The sequence below is a fragment of the Sycon ciliatum genome, chromosome 8, assembly GCF_964019385.1.
Source record: "Sycon ciliatum chromosome 8, ocSycCili1.1, whole genome shotgun sequence".
NCBI classification, from domain to species: domain Eukaryota; kingdom Metazoa; phylum Porifera; class Calcarea; order Leucosolenida; family Sycettidae; genus Sycon; species Sycon ciliatum.
In genome coordinates this window covers 20,935,990-20,953,651 of record NC_088650.1, presented here as the reverse complement: position 1 = coordinate 20,953,651, position 17,662 = coordinate 20,935,990, and the positions used below count along the sequence as shown (strand labels likewise).

Genomic DNA, 17,662 nt, shown 5'->3' with positions numbered 1-17,662 from the left:
AAAGAACCTACCACATACTCCGACCACGGCCGTGCCTTTCCATATCAGAGAGCAGGGATGGCCTGCGTCGAGATCTTTGCACGAGCACAAACACATACAGAGTATAGTTACATTTATAAAGACAGGCAAGTCTAACAAATGAGGGCTGAGACCTCTACAACAGGTTTTTATGCCTGCAAGCAGGTGCATGATTTAACAAGCAGGTTGTCAGTCTAGATTTTATGCGCAGATGGAGAAAATGCGCAGAATTATTATTATGAGATAAAAAGCAGAAATAATAAGAAAAGATGAAATGAAAGCCTGCTCATAACCCCACCCAGCCTTGCGAACTGGGAATGGTGGATTAAGAACCCGGGTTCAACGCTCGAGCAAGCGCTCTCCACTCAAGGTGTTCACAGCAACTGATAGGAACACATAGGGGGAAATGAGAGAGAGAGAGAGAGAGAGAGAGAGAGAGAGAGAGAGAGAGAGAGAGAGAGAGAGAGAGAGAGAGAGAGGGAGGGAGGGAGGGAGGGAGGGAGGGAGGGAGGGAGGGAGGGAGGGAGGGAGGGAGGGAGGGAGGGAGGGAGGGAGGGAGGGAGGGAGGGAGGGAGGGAGGGAGGGATGGAGGGAGGGAGAGAGGGAGGGAGGGAGAGAGGGAGAGAGAGAGAGGGAGAGAGGGAGAGAGAGAGAGAGAGAGAGAGAGAGAGAGAGAGAGAGAGAGAGAGAGAGAGAGAGAGAGAGAGAGAGAGAGAGAGAGAGAGAGAGAGAGAGAGAGAGAGAGAGAGAGAGAGAGAGAGAGAGAGAGATGTAGTACATGTGATGTTAATACCAGGTAAGCTACATAACACATTTATATACAGTGGCCACATACATTGGCATTGGCCACAGTGCCGGAGAGCTCACTAAAATTAATACAGACAAAAATGGATAAAAATTATCCGTCAGTGTCATTTATCAGTGTCTGTAAGTGGGCTGCTTTATGTCATTTGCTTCGTCTAAGATTACCAACATCATGTGGTTCGGGTGCTGCTTGTTTTAAGCCTCTTTTCATTTGTCTCAACATCCCAGTCCCTGCAAGAGTTGTATTGCTGTTGTTGAAGCTGCCACCTGTACCTGGCAATCAGCAATCATTCTTGTTGTTGTTGTTATGGTTGTTGCTGTCGTTGTTGTTGCTGTTGCTGTGTTGTATCCTTCTACTGAGGTATTCTACGCGTACAACTGTTGTGTGTTGAGGCCCATGGTTATTGATGACACAGATACAGAGGCAGGCATGACTGCAGGTAGTGGATGTTGCCGTGGAGCACATACTTAGGTCTAAATGACCGTACAGTTGGTGATAACAATGAAAGCAGGATGAGCTGCTTTAGATGTTCAGGCAGACGTGGAATGGCCCTACCGACATGCAGGCTAGCACACAACCGAAATTAAGTTAGCCTGATTTTCCCAATCTTGGGCTCTCCGGAAAGCTCTTCTCAGCGCGAACACAATGAGCTATCACCCAGCAAAATTGGAGCTTTCAAGCCCAGCTCTACAGCCTAGCGAGGTCACCATATCGCTGGGAATGCTCTCAATCCCTTTCTCCTTCGGCCATTCCAATGTCCTTGCTCGCCCAGCTCTGATTGTTTTTACACTCCCGCAGCAGGTAGCCAGCACTAGGATCTACGCAAAATTTCGGATGACTGGCACTTGAGAACCAGGGAAATTCCCCGCTTCATACCCGGAAATGTGCTCGGAGCGAGAAAAGTGCTGTCACCCAACGTTCGAGCGTGATATCTTACCAACCATTGGAGGTATCGTGAAAACGATTACACTAACGGAAAGCTGAGGTTTTTGGCTGACCTACATACTTCGATTTTCACGATGCAATGTTTGACTGGTTTATGGCTGTTTGAAGTCATCGACGGAATACCGTCTCAACACTGTGAACGAATGTATTGTGCTGAACAGTCACAACGTAAACGGAAGAATGGGTCTTGTTCACTGTAGACTTCACGATTTGACTGTCTCGTCAGGATTCTCCTGTCCAAGCAGGATAACACCATGACGCTTATCCGCTGTGATGACTTCGAATAGTCTCCAATTACGGTACATATCACATTGTGTATTTCTAGTGGTAAAACGAATATACCGAATGTTCGTTCGGTTTGTCACATTCGAACGAATATTACTCTGACATGGCGAATATTCGTAACGTCACTTCGAATGCAGTGCATGTACATGCATGCAACCGAGCACAGTAAGTGAAGTGCGTACAGGATGCCCTGTGATTTTGTGCTGCATGCGTGCACATGTGTATGCTCATACTGGACTGCCAATGTTGTACATAAATATTACATAACATGTATGAACTTCCAAGTAGCCTTATAATTGTAGCAGTATATTAATTGTTATGTGGCACTACCGTTTGTTATGCCTAATAACAAGAGTACATGTACAGTAAAACCTGTGACTACCGACCACCCCTTGGTGCCAGCAAAAGCGGTCTTTAGTACCAGGTGGTCTTTAGTTAGAGGTTTGCACCGCGTGACCATATAATTATGGATCCCATTATATGATATGTATGTCAAAATGCAGCTAATACAATTCCCCAGGACTTGCGCAATGTCATTCTTATTTCAGTTCAAACAACACTTCGAGAGAAAGATGGAGAGATGGATAGAGACACAGAGAGAGAGAGAGAAGATTAATTTTTTTGCAGACTTCAAATTCAGCTGCTACTTCTGAAGCCAGGAGTCAAACGTTCCCTGGGGAAGTTTCGTTTTGCGCTGGGCTCCAAATTTGTTCATGCGATCAATTGTACCGACTGTCCTTGTTGTGACTCCTCGATTGCTTGAACGCGATCCTTCAGCATCAGGACCTTGTGGTGCTGCTTTGCTTCTAGATTCCTTGATGCCATCGTCGATCCGTCTGTATGACTGGGGTGACAGAGCCGCCCAGTCTTCGTTTCTCCTCCGAGTAGTAATATCGATCAGAGAGCGCTTTCCATGCGCTCTCCAAGACGTTTCCTATCATGTTTATTCTTGACAGCGCTTGAAATTTTGACAGGTGTAGTGCAGTCCACACCGACTCCACAGTCAAAATTACCTGCGTTCATTTGTTCAGCTGTAGTATCGAAAGATTCCATTCAGGACCATGGAAAATCAGCAAAATTTCTAGAAGGAGCTTCGAGCAACATTTGATTTCCCACATCGCGGTCGCTAGTTACGGGTCAAAAATCGTCTTTGGGACAAGAAAAGGCGGTCGTTAGTCGCGTTCAGCAGGTAGTCGCTAGTCACAGTGCATTTTGAATGTGAGACCTTCCGTGCCTGGCGAAGTGGTCGGTAGTACCAGGCTGGTCGCTAGTCACGGTGGTCTTTAGTTACAGGTTTTACTGTACATAAACCAGAATGTGCAACTCAGGATGGTTCCTGAGGGAGCGTAATCCGTGCAGTATGTCATTTCTGACGGCATGGTGGTGCACACCACATGGTGGTGCCACAGGTACGGTGAAAAGTTGCGTAACCGGTCGCGGTGGTGCAGGTCACTGAGTTTGTCCTGATTTCGATTTTTTGATACAGATAGCCCGGTGAATTTACTTGCCAGCGGATGTACGCAGCATACACAGTCACACAAAAACACCGAAATCCTAAAACAGGACGTCTAAAATCATGCAAACGTGGCTGATTTCCGGGCTGTGAAACACGAAAATGTGAGCTATACGCAAGTCGCGGCTTGGCTGACCTCATCATAGTGACGTAGTGCACGAACTGCGCTGTTTCAGATCTGGTATGTACAGTTGCACACTCTGGTTTACGTACTCTTGCTAATACCGTAATAGTGACACTATAATTATATCCAGTCAAATGACTACAGATGAAGAGAAAACTGTGGCTAGCATACTGAATGGAATGTGAACCTACTACGTGTACAACTTTAGTATATGTATGGACTACGACACACTGCCGTGACAAAATATAACCAACTGGAAACTAATATGGCTGCTAAGTTCTAACTCACCTTTGATTGTCCATTTCACTGGTGAGAATGAGTAACTCCAGAAACACTCACTCCTCAGGAATTCACGCGTTCAGTCAGAGTCCAGTGCATGGGGGCGTGCAGCCAAAGTATCAAGTACACTGACTTCGCGATACGGGGAACACGTTGCACTCTAGCTACTACAACTACAGGCTACATAATATTCTAACTGTATTTCGCAGAGGCCAGGATCCGTGAACAGCATGTTCCAAATAATTGAAAATCTCTACCATAAAATGAAAACCTTCAGCATCAAGAAATACGGTCGGGCCAAGCTTTCATCTGCATGTAAATGTAGTTAGTTAGCACTACTCTCATCTCTCAAACTCGGCGTTCCTCTACTCAACTATCATTATACTGGTAGCTACAAAGTAGTGCACACCGCTGACGAAGAAGAAAGCAAAGCCCTTGCTACAGTAAGTAGAGGATCGGAATAAACAGATACTGCGAAAGTCTGGCAGAAAAGCTTGCTACAACAATCAGCATGCTGTTTTGTAGCAAGTGATTTTTTGAAAACAGTTTTGTTTTGGGAGTCTTCAGCTACAATGGGGCAACTGAAATCCGACCCCCTTGCCGGCGCGCCGCGCCAGCAGGGTGGTCGGATTTCAGTTGCCAGCACTGTAGTTGTCTGAGTGTCAGTCATAAGATTATTACCAGTGCAGGAGTCAGACAGCCAGTGCAGTACTAGGGCCAGTTACAGTGTACTGACTACCATGACTACTGTAGTAGTACTAGTACCAAGAGTATTGACCCCGCGCGGCGGGTTATGTACTCTTCGTACAGTCCGTAGATCTACGCCAGTTCAGAAAAAGTCGTAGGTGCCGTTGGTTTGTACAAGGGTTTCGCTATTTCCTGCTTATTTAATTAGAAAGAGATATTTAATAGCCAACAGTGTATCCTCCAATTTTGGCTTGTGCAAAAAATCCGACAGCGGTGATACCAACCTTTCGTCAACACTGTATTTTTGACACATTTTGACACACATGTCTTCAATTGGTGGACTTAGGAACGACCGACAGAATCGTTCAAGGGGGCCTAGTATTCTGCGATGCACCAGCCAGACCATTGTATCCGTAGACCACAAATTTACAAACAACGCGAACCCCCCAACAGGTTGCTGGAGCTCCAAACACAAACCCTCGCAGATCAATGCATGTGCCTATACTTGTATGTACAACAGCAACAATATCAAGCCAAATACAGTACTGAGGTGGGAAAGAAATATTAATAATTCATGCAGAGAGGATGACACTACAAACACAGCACCTGAGCGAATGCAGAATTGAAGTAAAAAAATGGCATCTGCGGATGGCCAGGATACGGTGCTACTATTTACAGAACAACCGCCACAAGCTATGACACAAAGTCTCGTACCTTCATTCACGGCGGACGCATGGAGCAAAGAATACGTTTACCACACACCCGTACATACATGCACACGTGAATTGACACGTGTTCATGCGCTTTTTTCCAACAGACCCACACACATCTGGATGTACATGTAAACGCACAGACATGTACACGTCCGTACGTGCACGAATATACACACCCATAAACATGCACACACACGCGCACATCCGCTTAAGTATGGGAGCATATGTGCACGAAGCATCACGTGATTGCATTCACAAGTTTATACAAGCCAGCCAGGTAATGAATGCATACTTGTAGTTGTGTGGTAGCTGCTACAACGAATGGAGCATTGGCTAAATATTGCAATAAGGAGAGTGTTATGATAGTCATGCAAAGGTTCTGCTGTTATCAACGAAGTGCACGCCTCCCATGCTAATTTCAAGATCCATTGTACTCTTCTTTGCAACATACTTCGTGCAGCTTGCATCCAATCGTAGGCATCACGAGTCAAGGCAGCAGCCACATGGACCAGTAAGATTCACTGATATTGAGGATTTGGACCAGGGTGCTGTTCCGATCAAACTTGCAATAACACCTTGTTGAGCTGGGTCTTCCCCACTGGCACAGCCACCTTGTGTGGCCCTACCATTAGTGGTCTCTGCCAGTTGCCTTCATTTCATTGGTAGGGTTGTGTTTGACGAAAAGCCCACTTGACTGCCTTCCAGCATAATTATAGCTTTCAAATGTAAGTGTGATGTATTGATATCACAGACATGCTGACGTTGGGTACATGCCTCAAGGCTAGTCAATAGAAGTGATAGTCATACATCACTTCAAGCTAGGACCACTCCAGTGGGAGAAATGAGGTGATCCACTGTTGTCCGCTGGAAGCGTTTGACCCTGTTGACCATGGTGATATCTACATAGGCATCAATACACAGCTGGAAAGTGAAGTGTGCACACACAGACGCACACACACACGCACACGCACACAGACACACACACGTACGCACACACATACCAAGCAGCATAGCACCACAATTTCCACCATGTAAAGCAGCAAGAGTATCACCCCCCCCCCCCCCCCCAAGCATGTGTATGCACCGAGTACATGTACATGTACATGATTATGCCACAGGGGATTTTTTTAATGCAGGTGCACAGACCCTGGGTCAATGGCATTGGTCATGGGTTTCATATTTATCTCTTAACTATAAATTGATAAAACGGCGAGGAGACAACAATTTGATAACCGCAATCAGTATTTTTTTCTCTACACAATTTCTTCACATTTTCATCGTTTTATTGCACATTGTCTCCACAGTTTTACATTAGATGAATACAGTGTACACAAAATGTCGATCCAGCTTGTATTACTGATTGCGGTTATAAATTGATAAGTCAATAATAATTTTGCTCTTCTGTTTCATGCATTGTGTGTAAAATACCAATATACAGGCAAATTGTACTAAAGTACAAGTACCATACAGCTCTGCATCAATTTTGCCAATGCTGTTGATTGTACATTGTTCACAATCGCTGCCATTTCTCATAAATAATAATTATTGTCATGCAGTATAGTTACGAAATACCAGGGAGTCGTAAAATATTTTACGACTCCCTGCGAAATACACCGCCGGCGCCAGGATGCCACAATACAAAGATGGCTACACTTTTTCAACAAACATGCAATTATTGCGAAAAAATAAATATTTCCATAATTTCGTGCCGTTGGTTTGTACACAATTTCAGGGCTAAAATAACCTTACCCTGTCATGGCGATATCTCTGAGGAGTTGAATTCACCTAGTCTCCCTTGTGCAAAAAAATCCCTCGTGGTGCTGCCAGCTGCAATGTAATGGCAACCCAGAATAGGGTGAAAATCGAAAACGATAAATTCCTCGCCTCCCGTCCATCCAACTGCGCTGGTTGCATCAAGTACGATGTTTAGAAGACGAGTGGCATCCGACTAACAACTGGCAACATATTTCTTGAAGAAGGAAGCCCTCATTTCACCGACTGGCCTCGAGGTAGGCAACAAATCGACCAACAATTTACTGGCCGGCGTCGTCATCTTTCCCTGCATAACGTCTGCATGTATGCACAGTATCAAGAGTAGATAAACAAGAGTGTGCAACTCGCGGATGGGTTGACCCACGGCGGAATTTTTTGTTGACGTAATCTTTTCGACGACGCACGCGCTGCGAGCCTTTTGGAGAGTTTTCCCTCGTGCACTTGGCTGGGCTTTACACTACAAGGCCGGTGCCCAGCACGTGCTCTCACACTGCTCTGCGGCAAAGCCGCGTTTCTCTGAAAAAAGGTGACGTAAACAAAAAATTCCGCCGTGGGCGCGGGGTATCTGCAGATTGTGCAGGAGAGATCCGGAGTTGCACACTCTTGTTTATCTACTCTTGACAGTATGGTTCCCGCGCAGAAAATAAAAATCGGGCCAAAACCATGAAAACAGGGTCTGGCGCACGGACTGCACTGAAGTATGCCAGATCAGAGCAAAAGCTGGTGATGGTTTATTTTTGTTACTTACCTCTGACACGTACTAGTACTAGCCCTTATATTATAAGCCCTTGGGAGGTTATTATTATTATCTCTTGGTATCACGTATAACGTTATCAATATTATAAGTAGGTTGGGCCGTGGCTGTTTTCTTTGGAAGGAAGTTCTGTGGAGGTCGAGACGACGGAATGTCAAGGTACATGAACTACAATTGACTCCATTTATAACAAACTCGCATATACTGAGTAGCGAATTTCGTGATTAGGCCACCCTTTGTTAATTCATTGTTTAACGTCCTTTTTTTCGCGAAAAGGTACGCGGGAGGGCGAAAAAAAAGCCCATTCCAAAAACTGGAAACCCCAATCAAACATTTTGACCAGTAAACTCGGCATGTGATATATACAATATTTCTGGGTCTAATGGCACTTGCAGGCATAGAACAACACTCTTTGATGGTACATTGGAGCACATGCCTGATGAATCCAACAAAACAGGTACATAGCATGGAGTTAGCATGTCATGAATTCATTACATCTGGATTTTTACTAGGACACACACCGTACGATATTTAAAAGCCAACAAAAAAAGAAAAAGAACACAAGACAAAGGCATGCCCGGGAGGCAAGATTATAAGTTTAAGGTCATGATCGGCACGATGTGAAACTACACAATCATGTATTTACAACTTCGCATATTATTGGTACTACTACTTTCTTGTTTTTTTTTTCCGGTCGGAGGCAAAAAGGTATGCGGGCGCGGACGTTAAACAACGAAAAAAGAAAGGGTGGCCTTACAGCGAACCCTTGTCCATGTCCCTGTTTGAACCCATACAAATTGACCCTTTATAGTGAAGAGTTTTCGTTTATAAGGAACCAAATAAAATATTGTAGGGCCACTTGCCAGTACAGTCTAGTCATAACTTGCTGCTTGTATAGTGTGAGTGCATTTCTGTTATAACGAACTTCGGCTATAAAGAACTAATACTCCTGCACAATGGGGTTCGTTATAATCATCAGGAGTCGACTGTACCGGTAATGGTAACTGATTACATGTACTTTAATCAATACAAGCTCGTAGGTGCAAAATACACTCACTTTTGAATTTAGTCAGTGTTTACAAGTCAAAGTACGACTCCCTGATGCTACTGTGCTAAATCAAGAGTAGATCTACATGAAACCCAGGGAGTTGACTTCCTGATGAAACCCGGATTTCATGTACTCTTGGTTACATGTACATACCGCATGTCAGTGCCTTTAAAGCCATGGTCTTATATTCAAAACACCGCTGCTTTCCTAGGCTATCCTACCTATTTTTAGATGCAAAATGACTCCCCCACTACGTCATGCCATAAAAGTGAAAGCCTAAACAGAAATTTAACTTGAAATCTACTTGTTCACCCTTCCTCATGGGCTGTAAGTTTGTTAGTATAGTACTTATTCCTTCATTTTTACAAAACATACTTCAAATGCCAATGGCTTTATAACTGAGACTGACTTTATAATCTAACATACCTCCATGGCTTTAAAAAGGTGCGCACCGATACGGTAATACATGTAGACTTGTAGTGCTGCATGACATGTACTGTCCCCGGGGAAAATTGCAATTCCGCGGCCGCGTTTTTTTCCGCGATTTTTTTAAAGACCGCGTTTTCCGCGATTTTTGAACTTTTTTTGTTGCACTACACGTACACACAGTGCACTGTTCGGTCAGCAACGTCTTATCGTGGCGGCTTTTTACTCAAAATTAATAATGACGAGTGCTTACACCAGAGACTTGTAACTGATTGATTTCACTACATACTCACTGAAAATTGCCGCACATCAATATTATTCACCGCATATTTACCGCAAATTCACCGCAAATTATGCCATATTATGCCGCGTTTTCCCCGCGTTTTTTTGCGATTTTTTTCCGCAATTTCCCCCGGGGACAGCATGTACTGACCCGTGGGAGTTGTACGGGTAGATCTACAACTCGCGGCACGCAGTAAGGTCTCCTATAATTATTGGCCGGGGTTATGTACTCTTGTTATTGGCCATGCACATAAAAAAAACTTTAGTTTCAGTATCATCTTGAATGATTCATGTACAAGTGGTTGCCCGTACAAGAGCTAGAGGCTGGTACTGACAGCATAACGGTTTTTAAATTATTGTTCACACATGGGCAATGGTCACGTGTCATGTAAGACATGGGGTGGGTAGCAGACCATGTGCTATAGACGATGGGTTTCCCTAACCCCTTGAACATTCGTGCTTTCACGTTCACAGTGAATGCATGGTATCGGTGGGATTTGGGTGTTGTTGGAGTGTGGTGGAGAGGCCGTCGTAGATCATGATAGATGCTGGTCGGGATATGTTCTGGTTCGATGGTTTGAAGAGTATGGTGTACATGACTGTAGTACAATGCTGCAAATGAAATCCAACCGTGAGATTAAAGTTTGCGCCCTGCACCAGGCAGGACTATACATGTACAACCCATCGAACACCATACTCTTCATTTTATTTGATTGATTTGCCAAAGGAACCGTGAACACTGCCATGACAAACTGAGAATGCGTAAACATGATGATTGCGTAAGGAGCGGTGATACTTAGACAATAGCAGCCGAAATGTAGAATGCCATCTACAGGATACGTGTACGGAGCATACATGTACATGTGTACAATTATACTCATCCGTACTGTACCAGGCCTGTCTACAGTGATTGTGTATGTGGTCAGCAGCCCCTGACAAGCCCCATCCTTCCTTCAGCTGAAGGAATGCTCACACAAAGCCTTTTTAATTCTCGTAGCTATGCAAAAGACGTTACTTCAGTAACGTCTTTTGCATAGCTAGCCAGGGTCCATACAGCTTTAATTCCGTGTGTGTTTGTGCCGTTGGCATGCCTGGCGCTATCCCGTACCGTACCATCAAAGACAGCTGGCCACAATATTCAAATAGGGCTTTCATAGCAAGATCATAACGTGAAGCAACTTGGAAGAATGAGTATGTATGCGAAGTGTGACGGGGGAATGCATGCGGGGCGATAGGGCTGATTCGAATCCTAGGTTGTCTTGGAAAAAAATAGGAGAAATGAAAAATGTATAACATCCCTATGCTTTTTTTTTGCCTACGTCATCAAGGTGGTAGACGGTGTCGTATTACCCTCGAATGCAAAGAGAAAGTTTATTTCTTTCGCTCAGGGCCCTACGCTATGCTCTTTTACCTAGGTCATCATGCATGTTATTCGAACAGATTGAAACTTTTTGCAATACAATGATGTAGCCGATCAGTTCGTTGTGGTGTGGTTGAGCATTGTAGCCGTCATGGTCGACGTAAAACACTATTTACATACACAAGCTCGGGGAGCAAAAGTCTCTGTCCCATAAGCTGCCACATATGAACTAAATGCAAAACCATGCACTTCACACGAGCTGATTTGCACGCCTGGCCCTTTTCACAAACCCAGACAAAGGGATTGGTCTATTATAACGGATGTACGAAGTCACTAGATTACACCCGCACCAGAGATGAAGGCGAAAGCTGTTGCCGAAGAACGGCAAACGGAAAACATGCCTGGCGCTATCCCGTAACGTACCAAAGACAGCTGGCCACAATATTTAAATAGGGCTTTCAAATGCAAGATCATAACGTGAAACAACTAATACTTGGAAGGATGAGTATATGAAAAGGCGACGAGGAGACAATAACTTTATTAATGCGATTAATAGTATAAGTGAAGCGGACATTACAAAATGATGAATGAGAATACATGTATCTAATATGGTTGTTCCTAATCGATTTTCTTGAGACTATCATCAGGGAAAATCGTCTCACAATAGAGGCTATACGGAGAAACAAACTACTTATAGGTTATCGGATAGTGGGAAGTATTCAAGGTGAGGTGTGAAAAAAAACCGTCAGAACACTCTCACATCTTTTCTTCTAATTTCTTTCGTCTTCTCTCCCACTTTGGTTTTTTTTCACACCTCACCTTGAATACTTCCCACTATCCGATAACCTATAAGTAGTTTGTTTCTCCGTATAGCCTCTATTGTGAGACGATTTTCCCTGATGATAGTCTCAAGAAAATCGATTAGGAACAACCATATTAGATACATGTATGTTGTAGTACGTTATTTTGTGTACGTCGTGTGTACGTCATGTTGGTGCATGCGCGTGTTGCTGTGGTGTGAAAAGCTGTCTTCGTCTTGAGTTTATCATGTCTTCGTCTTGAGTTTATGATGTCTTCGTCTTGAGTTCGTCATGTCTAGTTGTGTTTCGTCGTCGTGTCAATAAACAGTCTTCTAAATGTAGTTATCGTCGTCCCTTTGTATAAGTGTGGAGATGGCACGGAACTGGGAGCAGGAAGAGAAAGAGAGATACAACATATATGAGAGATACAACATTGGTGGCAGCGGTAATGGAAATTGTTGTACACTTCAACTTCTGGAGTCGTCCTGCGTGGCCTTCGCTCCCAGTTTCCGATGTCATCTCCAGTCGTCCTATCGTCACAGTTTTGTCCGTCTTGAAGAAGTTCGTCCGTCGTTCTCGTCCTTCATCATTCGTCTCTCCCGTCTCTTGTCAGTCGTCGTCAGTCGTCGTCACTGGTGGTCCCGGACACGACGTAAAACTGTGCCCAGAAGAAAAACTGAAACAGAAAAAAAAGAAGGATGGAAGGTGAAGGCTGCAGTGTGAGGATGTGGACGGTGAGCAGCGCTTTGAGATGGCGGACGACATGGCAGACGGCGTGAGGAGTTTCGTTGGTGAGAGGGTACGTGTGTTGTTGTGAACGTGATGAGAATGTGAGTTTTGTATTTTCTGTTCTCCCAACATTTTGTTCTTTATTATTTGCTCTCCTCGAGGGTAAAGAGGCGCCCGCACAGCGCGTGTGTTCTGTTTGTTTTTTGATTTGCTCTTCTATGAGGATAACTAGAGGCCCCCACAGAGCCAGTGGATTCTGTTCTTTTTGTTATTCTTATGATTTGTGCTCTCACATTTTAGAATTTTTGCGTGATCGTGAGGTGGTGTGTTGAGTAAATCATTAGTTAGAGTTTTGAGGTTATCAGTTCCCACACGTGTGACAGCGATCGTGGCTGGTGTTCTGGGTGGGCGGACAGAGTTTTTTTGAATGATCTGCAGTGCAGGCAGAGGTATTTTATTTCTGGGTGTGACTGGTGTGGTATGATTGAGTGATTTGTGTGATCTTTTCCTCTTTTTACTCTGTTTTATTATTAGAATCGAGGACGATTCTACTCTTGGGAGGGAGTTATGTTGTAGTACGTTATTTTGTGTACGTCGTGTGTACGTCATGTTGGTGCATGCGCGTGTTGCTGTGGTGTGAAAAGCTGTCTTCGTCTTGAGTTTATCATGTCTTCGTCTTGAGTTTATGATGTCTTCGTCTTGAGTTCGTCATGTCTAGTTGTGTTTCGTCGTCGTGTCAATAAACAGTCTTCTAAATGTAGTTATCGTCGTCCCTTTGTACAAGTGTGGAGATGGCACGGGACTGGGAGCAGGTAGAGAAAAGCGAGGTACAACATGTATTCTCATTCATCATTTTGTAATGTCCGCTTCACTTATACTATTAATCGCATTAATAAAGGATGAGTATGTATGCAAAGTGTATCGGGGGAATGCATGCAGGGCGATAGTACGGGTTCAAATCCCAGGTTGTCTAAAAAAAAATAGGAGAAATTAAAATTTTATATAACCCAATAAATTCTGCAATTACTTTTGCCTAACTCTTATTCAAACTGATTGAAACGTTTTTGAAATAATTATAATGATATGAGCCTGGATCAGCAAAAACCATCACATGTGCAAAATTTTCGAAAAATATTTTTGTGCTCCAAATTGATCCACAACCACTGATAACCAGTCTCAAGGAATTTTAGATCAATCACAGCACCGTAAGTGACCAAAAAATGCGGTGCACCACATCTCTGTACAAATGTTGGAAGTGGCATTTCTGTGTAGGATGCAAGTATGAGCGTTGGTATGTGTCTGATCCTGTTAGGCATTGCCATTACCCAGCCGGCTAACAAGGAGGAATTTTATAGTCCTTGGGGGTGTACTCAGACACTGGCTCGTCCAAGTAAATCATTGGCTTCACTGACTATCGCACAGCTAACGGCATATGGCCAAGTTCCAGGGGCTGATATTGCATCCACACCAGGCTCTGTACTGATGCTCTCCAAGCCCTTCACTTCCATGAAAACATATCTGCACACACGGAGTGCAATCACAGCAGCTGTGACTACTTAGCACACAGGCTCATGAGCATGAGGTACGTACTAGGTGCAGATACATTCAACGGTTACCTGACCCTACAGGAACATATTTTTTTGAATTATTTTGGGAGCTGCTGCATGGACCAAATAAATGTTTCAAGTAACGTTGCTCAGTGTCCAAGCCAACGAAGCAGATCTTGTCTGGCACTAGCTCTCGTTGCTCTTCCAGTCGTGAATCGAGACGCCTTTGCTCTGCATCGTCACTGTCGATATCTGACAAACTTACTAGTGAAGGAGTCGTTCATCGCTCAACAATATCCACTCATGGCCAGCAATCGAGGACATCTGAGAGTTGTAATTTTTGTACTCCTCCGAGGTGTGATTTTTGGCATGCTGGGCCAAGCACAAGGAAGCCATCTGCAAAAAAACTGCAGAAAATGGTTGTTGTTTGATCCTTTGGTGTAATCTTTGTTTCTAGTCGAAGCTAGTTGCTGTTTGGAGCAGAAACGCTGAAATTGACTATTTTCTGCATGTACTCATGTACTCAGGCATGCAGTCTCACTCGTATTTTAGCTCTTTTTCTGGAATGGATGCTGCTCTGCGCCCCTTGGTGAACATTTCCTGCGCTCGTGGAGCAGCTGAAAAGGACCACTGGTATGTCTAGTTCCTGGTTTGAAAGTGGAGAGTCGACTTTTGTGCCTTGAAAAAGGAGTAGAGAGCGATAAAGGTACGTCTGTGGCTTATTTTGGAGTGCTCCTCGTACATTTTTGATCGTGATAGAAATTCTCAGACCAAAGTCAGACCAAAGTCAGCGCGATGATGGCCGTACCGTTTTCTTGTGGATTTTTTAGTTGTTTCATCTCGTATCTATGTCAGTATCGTGATGGTGAAGTGGAGAGGGTGATTTTCTTCCTCTAGGCTTCGTTCCGCCGACTTTGCTTCGTCCTCGTTGAAAAGTGATCCTGAAAAAAATGTCGATTCGCAAAATTATGTTGATTTTGAATGTACGTGATGACATGCGATTGCTGGCTATGCGAGTCGTCGTCATTCTCATCAGCGCTGCTTTCTTCTACACGAAGTCTGCAGCCTCGCCGAGTCGCTTTGCGGCAGGAGAGTCGTCCTCTGGAGCTCCGCGGCTTTCACCTGACTCCCTTGATGAGCAATCGCCATCCCAGTCATCACCAAAAATGCCGTGTCGTGATTGGCGTCAACGACGATCGATGCGCGCGCCCCGCGATCGTACCTATTCGCCAGCCAAGCTCAGGTACGTGGGGTTTCCCAGCCGTGTCTCCTCACTTGCCTGGGGCTCGCCTAGCTAGCTAGTCACTGACAAACAAACACGGGCTTGTCAGGCGGAAAGAAAGACTAGTGACAAGAAAGACAGAAAGGTGGTGGGTAGTTGTTAGGTCCGCGACTTTTCTTTCGCTCGACTTCAACGTCACTTTTTGATCAACTTGATATCAAACACAAGCGATGGTTTTCGCTGATCCGGGCTCATATAATGATGTAGCCAATCAATGGAAAAAACATTTCCATCAGTTCTAATAACATGCATGATGAGCTAGGCAACAAAGCATAGCGTAGGGCCCTGAGCTTCCAAGCTCTCTCGTCAACACAACAACAATGAAGTTTAATGAACAACCATGCATTTTCATTTCGGCTGAACACATCAATTAATTTACATGTATGTACAGCTATATGAAGCTCGGCTGCGCCTCGGTTTTTAAAGGGTTAAGCCTAAAATAAATTTGTCACCAGTTGTAGTCTTCGGGACGCTGAGTCGACTGGTTTTGGTCCGAAAAGGCTGCGATGTAGCGTTCCTCCTGTATTCCCAATCGAACATGGTTGAACAAGCGGTCACGTGCGCCTGCATACACCAGTCATTGGTCACCATGCCTGCAGGGTACAACTTACAGCCTGCTTGACCTTTTTTGGGTGCAATCCAGGCTGTCACTCGAGTTGAACCTTGGTGTGAAAGTTGTTGCCTGCTGGTGCGGTGACCAGGTGACTTGGGCACGCAGGAGCACGTGACCGCTTGTTCAACCATGTTCGATTGGGAATAAAGGAGGGACGCTGCATCGCAGCCTTTTCGGACCAAAACCAGTCGACTCAGTGTCCAAAAGACTACAAGATATGGGCCAATCGCGGTCCTCCGGGCTTATATAAGAACGAAATGGCGCTTTTAGTGACATTTTGCATACAAATCCCCATCTAGAAGGGCGCAGTCACCCAGTTTCAGGGGAAGTGCGCGAGTTCGATTGGGAATAAAGGAAGGGAGCGTCTCAGCTTCCTCGGACCAAGACCATTCGACTCAGCACCCCGAAGACAACTGGTGAAAATTTGATTTTTAGGCTTTAAGGGGAAGTGCATCGATTTTTCAACATGGCCAGCAATCGAGGACATCTGAAAGTTGTAATTTTTGTACTCCTCCGAGGTGTGATTTTTGGCGTGCTGGGCCAAGCACAAGGAAGCCATCTGCAAAAAAACTGCAGAAAATGGTTGTTGTTTGATCCTTTGGTGTAGTCTTTGTTTCTAGTCGAAGCTAGTTGCTGTTTGGAACAGAAACGCTGAAATTGACTATTTTCTGCATGTACTCATACATGTACTCATGTACTCAGGCATGCAGTCTCACTCGTATTTTAGCTCTTTTTCTGGAATGGATGCTGCTCTGCGCCCCTTGGTGAACCTTTCCTGCGCTCGTGGAGCAGCTGAAAAGGACCACTGGTATGTCTGGTTCCTGGTTTGAAAGTGGAGAGTCGACTTTTGTGCCTTGAAAAAGGAGTAGAGAGCGATAAAGGTACGTCTGTGGCTTATTTTTGAGTGCTCCTCGTACATTTTTGATCGTGATAGAAATTCTCAGACCAAAGTCAGACCAAAGTCAGCGCGATGATGGCCGTACAGTTTTCTTGTGGAGTTTTTAGTTGTTTCATCTCGTATCTATGTCAGTATCGTGATGGTGAAGTGGAGAGGGTGATTTTCTTCCTCTAGGCTTCGTTCGGCCGATTTTGCTTCGGCCTCATTGAAAAGTGATCCTGAAAAAAAGGTCGATTCGCAAAATTATGTTTATTTTGAATGTACGTGGTGACATGCGATTGCTGGCTATGAGTAGGGCTCAGGTGAAAGACAATTTGATATCGGTTCCGATGGTATATCTCTCGCCTCCGTACGATATTGCAAACTTGCCATTTCGCCAATTTTCTGTTTGCGTTTCCATGGCGACCACAGGTGATGACGCACATTCTGCTTAGCTCCGTGAGAGGTCGATCACTGCAGAATTGTGTCATTTTCAGTTGTCTTATTGTAGTCACGAAGTGAAAGAAGTGCTGTGTTCAATGCTGTTAGTGCCGTGAACTGTTTATTAGTAGTCCTCTCCGTTGTGTACTGGGACGTGACACCGACAGGGGAAAGCTGGAGCGCGGAGACGTTAGCTGGCAAGCGAAAATCGTGACGAACCAAGTGCTGAAATATTGGTTGGGACAAATCAAACGTTCAGCATTTACCTCAACCAAGGACCATGCCGTTTGCTCTTTCCACTTCCTGAAGATGGATGCGCTGCCTGCTGGAGACTCTCCTATCTCTCGTAACATATTCTGAA

At 44.7% G+C, this 17,662-nt stretch overlaps 1 protein-coding gene across 2 annotated transcripts in view; it reads right to left on the bottom strand.

Moving 5' to 3' along the window:
- Window positions 1-4,475, bottom strand: part of LOC135822297 (pneumococcal serine-rich repeat protein-like) — a 34,692-nt gene extending 30,217 nt beyond the window's left edge. For both annotated transcript variants that reach the window (XM_065335031.1, XM_065335032.1), the window contains exons 1-2: window positions 3,979-4,475; window positions 12-74 (exon numbers count right to left, since the gene is read on the bottom strand). In XM_065335031.1, coding sequence (XP_065191103.1) covers window positions 12-74; window positions 3,979-3,992 — 77 coding nt within the window. In that variant the 5' untranslated portion in view covers window positions 3,993-4,475. The remainder of the gene's footprint in view (window positions 1-11; window positions 75-3,978) is intronic.
- Window positions 4,476-17,662: the final 13,187 nt, after the last annotated feature.